This window comes from Dipteris shenzhenensis, chromosome 33 (assembly GCF_047967505.1).
Source record: "Dipteris shenzhenensis isolate YYH24624 ecotype China chromosome 33, Dip_SZ_1.0, whole genome shotgun sequence".
Lineage (NCBI taxonomy): Eukaryota > Viridiplantae > Streptophyta > Polypodiopsida > Gleicheniales > Dipteridaceae > Dipteris > Dipteris shenzhenensis.
The window spans coordinates 4,918,232-4,931,621 of record NC_141628.1 but is presented as its reverse complement, the minus strand read 5'-3'; the positions used below and the strand labels follow the sequence as shown (position 1 = coordinate 4,931,621).

The 13,390-nt window shown below is 42.6% G+C and overlaps 1 protein-coding gene across 1 annotated transcript; it reads left to right on the top strand.

Annotated features, from left to right (window-relative positions):
• The first annotated feature begins 3,454 nt into the window (after positions 1-3,454).
• Positions 3,455-8,067, top strand: LOC147879570 (pentatricopeptide repeat-containing protein At5g27110-like). Its single transcript, XM_087371715.1, has 3 exons — positions 3,455-3,638; positions 3,753-3,829; positions 3,920-8,067. Exons 1-3 carry the CDS (start codon positions 3,614-3,616, stop codon positions 7,034-7,036), a joined length of 3,219 nt encoding a protein of 1,072 aa, XP_087227841.1. The 5' UTR covers positions 3,455-3,613; the 3' UTR covers positions 7,037-8,067.
• Positions 8,068-13,390: the final 5,323 nt, after the last annotated feature.

Here is a 13,390-nt window from a genome sequence, read left to right as displayed (position 1 = left end):
TGTAATAAGCAGTTCCACGTGTACATGATTAACCCAATATATAGAAGATATGCACATGCAATATGCCTTGTGGATCACCCTATTTTGAGTTTGGACTATAGAAGGGATGAGTTTTATGAATAGGTGAAGGTATATTTCTTTGCACGCATAGGGTGGGTTGCTCAATCCACATCCATGTTCACTTTTCAATTCACTTTATGAGACTTTGCATAGCTCATCTAGTTTTTGTTATACTCGTGAGTAAATATAGGCATTATGGTATCAACTTCTATGGGTCTATTTGATATGGGATGCCAATGCTTATTGAAGTTGAGAGAGTAAGAGGGTGGGAATGAACCAAGAGTGATTGGTGAGATCATTTGATGAGAGGTGATATCTACATCAAAAGGAGGGTGGAGGACCTAAAGCTGAGAGAGTAAAAGGTGGTGAATGGACCAAGAGTGATTGGTGAAATCAGCTAAGTGGGCCAAGAGGGATTGGTAAGATCAACTAACGAGAGGTGATATATAAATCAAAAGGAGGGTGGAGGAGTTGACGAGATTGTCAATGATGTGTGCATGGTAATTCATGGCTTAAACAACTCATGAGAGTCCTAGTTCCACCTAAAAGAAACAAATATTTGTTGGTGCTCTCCATTGGAATGGGAATAGCATATTAGATCACAAGCATTGTTGCATATGACATGGGCTCTGTGTAGTCCATTTGTTTTCCTATTATGTGCTAGAACAAGACTGTGCACTTTCTTGGATTGTTTGGGCACTATGGCACCTATTTTTGTGGGTAAATAGTATGGTTTGGTAAGCATAGGTTTGCCACAAATCAAAGATGGGGTTGTGATTGCCGAGTGATGGTAAGTAGTCATGGAATTGAGAATATTTTGTCAAGGAGTGAGGAATGTAAGAGATCTAAGTACTGATGGACTATCGACAATGGGAACGAGGTAATGTATGGGTTGTTACATTTTTATTCACTCTCACTTACATTGCCTTGTGGTCGTAGCATTGTAAAGTTGCATCTTGTAGTAGGGTTTGCAAGGTTGACTTTATTCTCTTTTTAAAAATGCAATTTTCATTGTGCATATGCTAATTTATCAATGCACTCACATGCAGTTATGTTCACTCACTCACTCTGTTATTTCCAAGGTGGAATTTGGTCCAAAACGGTCGTGTGAAAGGGGTCTAGGCTCACCCATATAAGTCACTTTTGGTGATGTAAAGGATCTGAGGATATGCATTGTCATTTGACTCACATGCACTTATGTTCACTCACTCACTCTATTATTTACCTGGTGGAATTTGGCCTAGAATGGTCATGTGAAAGGGGTCTAGCCCCACCCATATAAGTCACATTTGGTGATGTAAGGATGAGGAGATGCATTGTCATTTGGGATTTCCAAATGTGGTAGGCTTGTGACGCACACCGACTTGATTAGTTTTTGCCTTTAGCTAAATTCCCATCTAATTTGTGCCTATCTTCATGTTTGTGCAATATAGGGATCCTTTGTCCATGCAGTTATCCATCATTCTAGAATTTAGACGCAAAATTTTGAATTTTGGATTTCTAGTTTTAGGGACCCATAGGGAAAGGTATTGATTGTTTTTTTAATAAAGTAGTGGTATATGAAGCTAGAATGTGTTCAATGTTCGATGATGTTCTAATTTTTAGTTTTTGGAAATCCATTTTAGATTGTCTAGTTTGAGATTTGACAAATTTCTTATGACTAGAGATCCAAGTAGTCGGGTCTAGGGCTCATTGAGCCAATAGTCCTAAAAAAATATAATTACATCTCATTGTCCTTTCTTAATCTTTGTTTAACACGCCCTTGTGGGCTTAAAGCATCTGCTATCTGCTTGACAAGATTCTTTGACAATCGACTTCTAATCTCACGTGCTTGCTTCTCTGAATAGTTGATAGTGGCTTCAATGTCTTCGTCAAGATAGATATTGTTTGGAGTGTCAAGGATGCTTGCCTCATTGACATCAGTAGCCCTATCTGCATTTACATGCGAACTTGCTCCCATGTATTTGTATTTGTTGCTGTTGATGAATTAATAAAAACTACAATTATTGAAAAAAAAATAGTGGGGTATAGGGCATGATTTTCTTGCACAAATAGTAGGATTCGAGACGTGACTTTCTTGCGTATGCATGTAGCACAATCTCAATGTATTATATACAAGCTTCACATGGAAAACAAAATTTGTAATGGTTTTATCATCATGTTGAAGCAAAGAAGGCTCTAATGTTTTTGTCTCCAAAGTTCTAAATGTGTAAGCTAATTTAGACACCAAGTTGTTAACATTTATTGAGCAATGCATAATTTATGATGAGCCATGTGTTACATATTCCTTGAGCCCCACAAAAAATGGTTATATTTTATCATGATCTAGACTTGATAACTACGAGAGTAGTAGCTCAAGTGATGAAAATGGCTCTCATGATGAAGAGCTAGGATGACTACCATGGTAGATAGGATTGCTATATTGGTGAAGCCAATTTGGGGGGTTGGGTAGTTTGTAGCCTCTATAGAAGTTTCAACTTGGATGCCACAATCTAAGTTTGTAGATAGGCACCCTCCTTTTATATCAAGATCTATACTTTTGAATGAGTTCCCTTGAGCACTTCTTTATACTTGTCAAAAGGCACCTTTAAGTATTCCCTATACATACACATATAATAAAGAAAGGACAGATTGGGGCATAGTTAGCCCCAACCTACCCTTGTTTTCACTTGAAAATCTTGATAATGTGGGGATAATGTCCAAATAATTGGCAAAACTATTTTGAGATTATCTTTAAACAATGAAAACTTATCCAAACCAATTGGATCAATCTTTAAAATTGTGAGAATCATCAAAGTCTAAATGGAATGATTGCAGGAGTATTATTGATATAACCTAACCAATTCACGTGTGGTATTTCAACCTTACATTGAACCACTACATATAAATCCTTCATTGGCAGATGTTCAACCACTTTATATGCAATGTTTCAAACTTGCATTGTTGTGGTTGTTATACTTGACGTCTCCTTGATAACATATCTATATTTGTTGTACATTTTGCAAGTATAGATTGTTTTTTTTTGCTTTTTTGTGCGTTGTACTGAAATTGAAAGTGCCAATAGCGCCCCCATATGAGGTTGACCAAGGTAGAATCCTGAGCTACCCCTTGGGGCTTGAACATAGGACCGACACATACACACCCACATGTTTTATCCGCTTAGTCTAAACCTATTGGCAGATTGAGAATATTTGTTGGTGCTAAGCATATGAGGTTGCGTTGTTGCACCGAGCGAATGTGTCGCTTGTCACTATCATCGCTCTGTCGCCCTTGATGCACCGAAGAAAGGACCGGCTGCAGGCTCCCGGCTACCGCTGATCGCGTGTCAATCCTCCATAGGACTCCCGCCTTACTTGCATGTGGTGGCAACTCCCATACCTGCCCTCCAAGTCACCTCACCGTGCCCTCGTGCTCTTCTTGGGATGATCATAAATACATGTGTAGGAGCAGGCACAGATCCCTGTATCGTGGGTCATTTTGTAGTGGCGATCCACATTCCGACCGGTTGGCAGCTCATCTGCTCACACGGTAACTCTCCGAGGACAGTGGGCAGATGGTGGAGGAATGTTTGCGTGCAGGTACGCGTATTTTCTAACGCTCACGGTTGACAAAACCCGACTAACGGGTAATTTAGTCTCAGGACAAACAACCCACTACTTGCAATTCGTTTTCTTTGTGGTCATGCTTCGCAGGTGGACCAGGGACCGAGCGTTTATGGAAGAGGAACTCCACAATCCCCCCCCATTGGTGGGATAGCCAAGTGAGCAAAGTGGCCGACGAGTCGGCATTGATTGATTTGTACACAGGTAAAGCTGTAGATTGGCCAGGCTGACTACTTTCTTGTTAAATTTAACACCAGGCAAACCCAAGATCTCCGGAATTTAGACATAAGATGATCAAGGAGACAATGTGGATAGACGGCTTTAAAGATGTGCTCGAGAAAAAGGACACTGGTCAGGCTCGCTTGGAGGGGTGTGGCAAGGACAGGTTCAGGTCTGGGGTAAACGTCAATGTATCTAAAGCACAAGAATTGAATGAGGAGAGCGGCTTAGAAACTCTCAGCCTAGAGGAGGCACTTCTGTCTATGGAGCAGATGCCCCAGCTGCCGTCAGTTCAGAGCCTCACATGCATCTTGCATAAGTGCAGAACATTGAAGAGTCTAGCGTATACCAAGCGCTTGTATTCCTACATGTGTAAAAGGGGGCTGGACGATCACAGATCTCTTGGGAACTACGTTGTCCCAATATTGGTCCAGGTTGGAAGCATGCACGATGCTCAGCAGGTTTTTAACAAGTTGGTCCATCGGAATGTGCATTCTTGGACTGCTCTCATCTCGGGTTATATTCAATGTGGGGACTTACAGCATGCCCTCGACCTCTACAAGAAAATGCAGGAGGACTCTGTACATCCTAGTAAGTATACCTTCTTGGCCGTACTGAAGGCTTGTGCTAGGCTGAAAGATGCAGAAAGAGGACGAGAAATACACACTGAAATTGCCACACGGGGGCTGGAAAGAGATCTTTTTGTTGGCAGCAGCTTGGTGGATATGTATGCGAAATGTGGCTTGCTTGCAGAAGCACGAGAAGCTTTCAACAAGCTGCCAGTTCAAAACAACGTCTCGTGGAATGCACTAATGGCAGGATATGCCGAGCACGGGCTTGGTGAGGAAGTGCTGAACTGTCTCAAACAGATGCAACTGGATGGGCTCTCTCCAGACGCTGTCACAATTGTTTGCAGCTTGAAAGCTTGTGGTAGCATAGGAGCCATAGACAAGGGCCGCGAAATAGATGCTGAAATTTCCAAAAAGGGGCTAGAAAGAAATCTTTTTGTTGGTAACACGTTGGTGGATATGTATGCCAAATGTGGCTCCCTTGTTGAAGCACGAAGAGCGTTTGACAAGTTGCCAATCCAAGATGAGGTCTCGTGGAATGCACTAATAGCAGGATATGCCGAGCATGGGCATGGTGAGGATGCGCTGAACTGTCTCGGACAGATGCAACTGGAGGGTCTTTCTCCAAATTCTGTCACTTATAGTTGCAGCTTGAAAGCTTGTGGCAGCATAAGAGCCATAGACAAGGGCCGCAAAATACACGTCGAGATTGCCAAAAAGGGGCTGGAAAGAGATATTTATGTTGGCAGCACCTTGGTGGGTATGTATGCGAAATGTGGCTTGCTTGCAGAAGCACAGGAAGCATTTGACAAGCTGCCAAACCGTAATGAGGTCTCGTGGAATGCACTAATGGCAGGATATGCCGAGCATGGGCTGGGTGAGGAAACGCTGAACTGTCTCAAACAGATGCAGCTGGAGGGGTGCTCTCCAAATGCTGTCACATTTAGTTGCAGCTTACAAGCCTGTGGCATCATAGGAGCCATAGACGAGGGTCGAGAAATACATGCTGAAATTGCCACAGAGGGGCTGGACAGAGATATTTTCCTTGGCAGCAACTTGGTGGATATGTATGCCAAATGTGGCTCGCTTGCAGAAGCACAGGTAGTGTTGGAGAGGCTGCCAGTTCGAAATGAGGTCTGTTGGAATGCACTGATGGTAGGATATGCTGAGCATGGGCTTGGTAAGGAAGCGCTGAACTGTCTGGAAGAGATGAAACTGGAAGGCCTCTCTCCAAGTGCTGTCACATTTAGTTGCAGCTTGAAAGCTTGTGCCTGTATGGGAGCCATAGAGAAGGGCCGAGAAATAAATGCTGAGATTGCCAGAAAGTGGCTGGAAAATCATCTCTTTGTTGGCAACACGTTGGTGGATATGTATGCCAAATGTGGCTCGCTTGCAGAAGCACGGGAAGCATTTGACAAGCTGCCAGTTCGAAACGAGGTCTCATGGAATGCACTAATGGCAGGATATGCCAAGGATGGGCTTTGTGAGGAGGTGCTGAACTGTCTTGAGCAGATGCAATTGGAGGATTTCTCCCCAAATGCTGTGACATTTAGCTGCAGCTTACAGGCTTGTGGCAGCATTGGTGCCATAGAGAAGGGTCGAGAGATACACACCGAGATTGCCAGAAAGGGACTGGAAAGAGATCTTTTTGTTGGCAGCATCTTGGTGGAAATGTATGCCAAATGTTGCTCACTTGCAGAAGCACAGGAAGTTTTTGATAAGCTGCTGGTTCGAAATGAGGCCTCATGGAATGCCCTAATGGCAGGTTATGCCGAGCATGGTCAAGGTGAAAAAACGCTGAACTGTCTTGAGCTGATGCAACTAGAGGGTCACTCTCCAAATGTTGGCACATTTGTTTGTAGTTTGAAAGCTTGCGGCTATGTAGGAGCCATAGAAAAGGGCCGAGAGATACATTCCGAGATTGCTAGAAAGGGGCTGGAAAGAGATCTTTTTCTTGGCAGCGCTTTGGTGGATATGTATGCTCGATGTGCCAGGCTTGCAGAAGTATGGGAAGTCTTTGACAAGCTGCAAATTCGAGACGTAGTCTTGTGGACTGTACTAATGGCAGGATATGCGCAGCTAGGAGAAAGTGAAATTGTTTTTGATATGCTCGAGAGAATGATAGGAGAAGGGGTAAAGCCTGATGGGATCACATTCTCTATTGTGCTTACTGTTTGCAATCACACGGGTCTAGTGGATAAGGGCCAGAAATATTTTGAGGCCATGAGCAAAGACTATGGTATCACTCCAACTATTGAGCACTACACTTGCATGGTTGATCTCCTTGGCCGTGCAGGCCAATTAAACGAGGCAGTAACAATGGTGAAGACCATGCCTTTCAATCCTAATATTGTTGTGTGGCATATGGTATTGGGTGCCTGCTGCAAGTGGGGTAATGTGGAGCTTGGAAGAGTGGCCTTTAAACATGCAATGCGATTGGATGAAAAGGATGCTGCAGCTTATATTTTGATGTCTAACATCTATGGAGATGCACACATGCTGGAGGATGAGAAGGAAGTTGACGCATTGAGAGTGAAAAACCAAGCATGGAAGAAGCCAGGCCTGAATTGGTGGATGGAAGGTTAACATCTATGGAGTTGCACACATGCTGGAGGATGAGGAGGAGGTTAAGGCATTTAGAGTGGAAAACCGAGCATGGAAGAAGCCAGGCCTGAATTGGTGGACGGAAGGTTATGTCCCAGATCTGCATTGGGTGTCACGAGACATATCCATTGATGCAAAGAAAGATGGGTTATGTGGGGATAGAAGGGCTGTCATGTGCCCGGAGATGCAAACCACTTTCATGTCTTCAAGGTAGGCAAGTGTGCTTGTGGCGACTTGTTATGTCCGTGGATGCTAATCCTCGGATTCATGAACCAAAACCACCAGACCTAGGGGGCCTTGGGATTAAGGAAAGTAGGCTATCGTGGGTTCAAAGGACTTTGGCAATACCAAAGGGCAAGTTGGCTATATTTAGCAAGGGACACTTAGATGCTCTTCTATATAAGAGTGGCCAAGGCTGTTGTGATGGCATTCAGTGTGCACACACCACTAGATGGTCTAGCCTAGATCGAGAGCCAAGGCGCTTGCCATCTACATGGCAGGTCATGAGATGGCATGCCGAAGGTTATTTGGGAACGGGTTCTGGTGGTATGGGACAGCAGGGGCAGCTGCTCTTTTTGCTCTTCGCTGAATGCTTTTGGAAGACCCTATGCAAAAATAAGAGGTTCTGGAAATAGGGGAAGGCTTTCTAGAGAAGTGGATTTCCTCTGCCTTGGGATTGCTTTCCAAGGATGGCTTTCTAGAACAAAGCATCTCGCTTTTGGGGGCCCTACTCCCTTCTATTTAGAATCCCATAGGCATAAGTTTGCCTCATCTCTCTCTCTCTCTCTCTCTCTCTCTCTCTCTCGGCTTTGTTCCTGCACAATTTTAGCTCCTAAACCCTCTTTTCCAATCACCTACTCGCAGCTCTAGATCTTCCGCAGCACTCTTCATACTCTTATATGTGACGGCTGAAGGGAGTTGCATGCTTGTTGACGAAGCTGCAATGTTTGTGGGGTTTCCAGGGTTCTCTTTTGTCGTGTGAGTTGAACAACATTGATGGAGTTGTAGTTAAATGGAGGACATATGAATATGTCACAATAAGTAGGTAAGAAGAAGATTTGATATGCTATATAAAGAAACAGCTTCATCAATGTTGATTGGGCAATTTCAACATCACCTTAACTTTTTTGTTACGCACAATTTTAGGGCACAGTGACAGAACTCCCAGTACAAAGAATGTCTCTCAAACTTTATGGATGATGTGGTGGTTTGTTATACATTTTGCAAAAAATTTGTTCATTCTAAATGAAGAGGTGGAACTAAAAAGAAGTGCTAAAACAACATGATACCCTCTTCGTTCAACATTGATTCTTATTGCACCATCAATATCTAACTAGATTGGGAAATAAGTTTAGGAGGCCATGGGTATGGTCTAATGATGCTACTTTGCAATTAAAAGCAAGAAGAGCTTTTTACTTTATAGCAAGGTATATAACGAGAATCACTTTACCTCATTGTGTCAAGAGGTCAATATGTTTCATGCATGCTATCTAAATGTATTTTGAAACTGAAGGTTCCAATTGTGTCTTTCACCAAGGTTTTTCTCTATGATACGCATGTGCACAAAGCACCACTTCTTTGCCTCGGGCCATGGAGAGGTGTACATGATAGAATCGAAGCAATGTGAAGTGTGCACTCATGGTCGAGCAGCTAAAGCAAGATGGAGCATAGCTTCAAGCTGCAAAAGATGTGGTTGACCAGTATCTAACTTGACACTAAGAATGTAAAAAGGAAGTATGTGTTGGTGAAGGTCAGTGATGTGAACCGAAAGAATCTGTGGGATTGCAATCCCATAAAGGGTATATGGAGTTTTCACTCAGTTTATGGCGTTAGCAGGAAAGACCCAACACAAGCTTTGTTTAAATTCCTTTTGTGCCTTTTTTCATTTTGCATTGAGGACTATGACCAGTGAACCAACTTACACCATACTGGCTCGTGATAACTCAAGAAGCTTACACTAGTGTGACAATTACTACACCTGTAAAGCTGCGTGCTAGAAACCTTCAATGCATTTCACAAATTGCTATGCCTTTTAATGTTGTAGTCGTGGGAGATAAATTTGTGGTTCATGTAGCCGAGGATAAATATAAAAATGCAAAATACTATGTGGTGACGTGTGAGAAGCCTAAGCACAAGCTATGAGAGGACATGATAGATGGATGGCATAATGTCTCTGCTAGCGGGGAGGAAGTCATTATTGGCATGTATTACAAGAAAATCCCTTCAAGCAAAGTTTGTTATATAGTCTTGCAGGATGGACCAAAGGCCATTATACCAATAGATAGTGTAGTGGCGGTCGGTGTTTCCCCCATCCCTATGCCAACTTCCACCAGTGATGAGGTGTACAAGGAACTGAACAAAAGATGGAAGCTTGGTGATAGTGTGGTCACTTGGAAGAGTGGATTTGAGAACATTTGGGTCAAAAACATACCTGAAAAAGTCTCTACTCTCTTATGGACGATTCTTCATATGGTTGTGCTAACAGATGTCGAGAGCCGAAGAATTGGGAAACGGGACGGACTTTGCAAAAGATGTCCAGGAGTGAGACAAGATATCTTCCATCTCTTTGTGGCCTATCCTCACGCACGGAAAATTGGTAACGACAAGCAACACACAAGGTGAAGGGTCACAAAGCTATTCATTGTATTTCACTTGATGCTCATTTTAGGATAGTGAAAACTTGTATGTAGCATCCTAAGGCTTTTATATAGTTCTTGCACATCACAGATTATGAACATCTGTAGACTTTGATCACTTGTAATATTGCTTGAAACCTGGTTTAGATTGCCCATAGTTGGTACCAGTCTGATTGCCCTTTAAATTTCTATGCCAAGGTGATGTAATCATGTGTCTTTGATGGCGTATTTTTGCCACACTTGCAAATATTGGTTAAATAAAAGACAACACAATGCAACAAATTTGTTTAATAAAAGGCAATAATGTGGGTTCTAGGCTTAAGAAACCTTAAAACTTCTCTGGTGCTAACGATGATGTACCGGTTGTAGTCTCTTTTACTTGTGCATATGTAAAAAACCTTAAATCTGTCGACTACTAGCAAACTTAAAGCTATAAGATTTGTTTTACATATATATGACATCCACATATATATAATAACCTCCAAGACCTTCTTGTAACAAAAAAGAGCAAAGCTTTTTTAACATATGGTCTTGCTTAAAGACATGATAATAATGAAAAACCAAACCAAATACACATAATAGTAGACTTCACTAGCATATGCATTTTTAAATATTTGAATAAAACATGAAGTAGAGTAGAAAAAGATAGCACTAGGGAAAAGAACACAAAAAGCTAATTATTTTGGCACAAAGGTATAAGGTATTTGCATCGCACAGTGAGTCAACAAATATCATACACTTCACAAGCCTATATGTTCCCACTCTACAGACCCTTTATATATTATGTTTTAAGAATGACTCCAAAACCTAGGAGATCACAACCTTTCTTCCTCACCATCCTTCTCACAAGGTGACCTGATGGACAATCATCTTGGACATCTGCATTTGCAATCTCTCCTGGGCCATACCGTACAGCCACAAGATGTTTGATGACAACCCTCCATCTTGCAACTCCGGAGCTGGATCTACAAAAATGACAATCCAACAATCATACCCACAGTTGAAATTGCTACTTGCACTCCTTACATCAATCACCAAGTCTTTATTAGAAATTTGAATTGCTAGCGAGTTTGGCATTTTTGAAGTTGTAAGGTCAGTCACAAAGGTTTTTAAGCTCTTTAGTAGCATATTTAACATAGCATAAGCAACTGAGCGAGAGAGAGAGAGAGAGAGAGAGAGAGAGAGAGGATAATACTTAAATTAGCATGACCCTCCACTAATTCCTCAAATCTTAATGAGATGGTTAAGAGAAGCAATGACATTGGGGTTGAACAAACTTGCCCTCCCTCCCCAACACTAGCTTTTCCATTCGCAAGTTCAATGATTGGGTGCAAATGCATCATAACGACACTAGGATCTTGATTGCAAGCTATACTCTTCTCTTATATGAAGATCATATAGAATCCCTGGCTTGACACAGAAACCAACCTCATCCCACTTTTGAGGACAAGGAACTAGAACTAGTATGATCGTGCAAGTGTCTTGCATTAAGAGCCTTAGAGGAGGCTAGAGTAGTCATAGGCTGCAAAATTGGAGGGATGCAAAAACACAAGCCACAAAAAGCCAAGCAATGTTAACGAGGTAGCCTCTCCTTTCCATTTGCTCAGATGAAGCAAAAATGTTGGAGCCTTACCTTCACGCTTGATAGTGCCCATTTTGCAAAGCTATAAAGGCCTCCTACATGCAATGTGCAAGCATGGAATTTGCCATTTAGGGCTCCTACATCCATGGCACAAAGGTTGGAATGGGCATCTAAATTATGTGGGAATGTGTCTAACTACCACAAATCATATGTGATAAAAGGAATAAAACTATTTTTAGCATCCAAAATAATGCAAAACGGCATACATTTTGGACATGGGGAGGAGAGAATGGCTTTATGCTCCATTGGTGCGAAGAGCAATTTGGATGTCAAGCCTAAGCTCAAGGTCTTGACAAACATTGTTAAGAGAGAGTAGAAGTAATGTAGGAGTGGCTCATCATGGGCCTCCTATAGACATCAATACCATGATGGAAGAGCAACCATTAAAGAGTTTAAGACTAAACCCATTTACCAAAAGACACTCAATCGAAAATTGACAAATGCTTTTGACATGTTGCCTACCATACCATGTGAGCACTAGATGATAGGATTTTGTTGGATCTTCCTGGAGCAAAGGGCATGCTAGGCCCTTGCTGAGTACTAATCCATGCTAGCAAAATCATAACCATAACCAGTCAAGCTGAATCAAGTCGATCTTGGAGTAGGGACTCATAAATCAAAGCCTAGCACAGTGATGGCTCTTTGGTGAGTTGTGAAAATATCTCAGATCTACGTCTATTGTCAAGTCGTCTTGCACCATGGTGGGGGGCACGGTCTTCTCAATCTTCGAACTCTCTAGGCTATGCTTAGGGTGACCCCTTGTCTTCGTTGGTTCCCCCTGGGGAAAGTTGTGATAGGTCGGACCTTAATAGAATGTGCTCTAGTCACTCTTTGTCTTGTGCGTGATCTTTGCATCCCTCTCTTAGTGGCACTATGTCGGCTCTCTCTCCTGATCCAGGCTGCCCTCACATCAGCTAGCTCCTCCTCCTCTACTCCATTGTGTCCTGGAGTTGACTCATATGTATAGATGTGCACATTGCTGTGCCCGGTCAGCCTCCATGTCCTGTGGTCTAGCAGCCTCCTATTGCTCTCTGGTATGTTACAGGAGTCTCTCCCTGTGCCAGCGCATCTCCATAAGATAGAGCCCAATATAGACCTGGTCATGGAAATGCATCAATCGTGATAGTGGACCGAGCCGCTCCCCTCCAGGTAGAGATAGTGGTAGTGTCCCCGTAGCTCATAATAGGTTGGGCCAATATAGAGAAAATTATCCTCTGTCGTCTCAACCGCCCCAACCATACATAGCATGCAAATCCTTGCTCTCTGGGTATACCTGTTGCAACTCTCCCTGCCTCAATCCTCAGCTGATGGGATGAAACGTGCATCTGTCCAATGGCAATCCTTGTCCTTGAGGTACTGGGGTCTGATGATGAATCCCTCCTCCGACACTCTAAGGAAATGGTTGTGATAGAATTAGATCTTGGTCAGGAACTTGTGGTCCCCTCCCCAAGTCCGAGATGTGTGGAGCTGAAGGGGGGAGAGAGAGAGAGAGAGAGAGAGAGAGAGAGAGGAGTCATATTTGGCTCCTTGCACTTGTTTCCACATTTGGGATCATACCATAAACTAACAAGTTTGCTTGTAGTGAGTGGAAGAATTGTTGGTTGTGATGTGATCATACACAAAGGGAAATACAAGGGTTTAACTTTGTGGAAAGTATGACTCATCCGTACTTGATTCGAGGATTGAACATACAACACACCCAATGACAGGATCACAACACAAACCAACAAATGAATGAGAGAGAGAGAGAGAGAGAGAGAGAGAGAGAGAGAGAGGGAGAGAGAGAGAGAGAGAGAGAGAGAGGGAGAGAGAGAGAGAGAGATTTATCATATTGGTGGAAGGCTAAAAATGTACAAAATGGAGAGAGAGAAAGAAAGAAAGAAAGAAAGAAAGAAAGAAAGTTTATTAATGTCCACTAAAGACCTAATGAAGGTCTATGGGACAAAAGAGACCTGCTTATACATCAGTATAGAGAGGGCCATAGGCAACCTCCCTGGGAGTATCATCAGATTCCTACAAAAAACAAAACACATAGAACCTAAAAACATAGAACATAAA

Bases quoted from the DNA above. Each gene is read 5' to 3' on its own strand.
- LOC147879570 (XM_087371715.1), top strand. From the start codon at position 3,614: ATGGTGGAGGAATGTTTGCGTGCAG. The intron at 3,639-3,752 runs GTACGCGTATTT...CATGCTTCGCAG, and splicing joins GGAGGAATGTTTGCGTGCAG to GTGGACCAGGGACCGAGCGT. The intron at 3,830-3,919 runs GTGGCCGACGAG...ATTTAACACCAG, and splicing joins GGGATAGCCAAGTGAGCAAA to GCAAACCCAAGATCTCCGGA.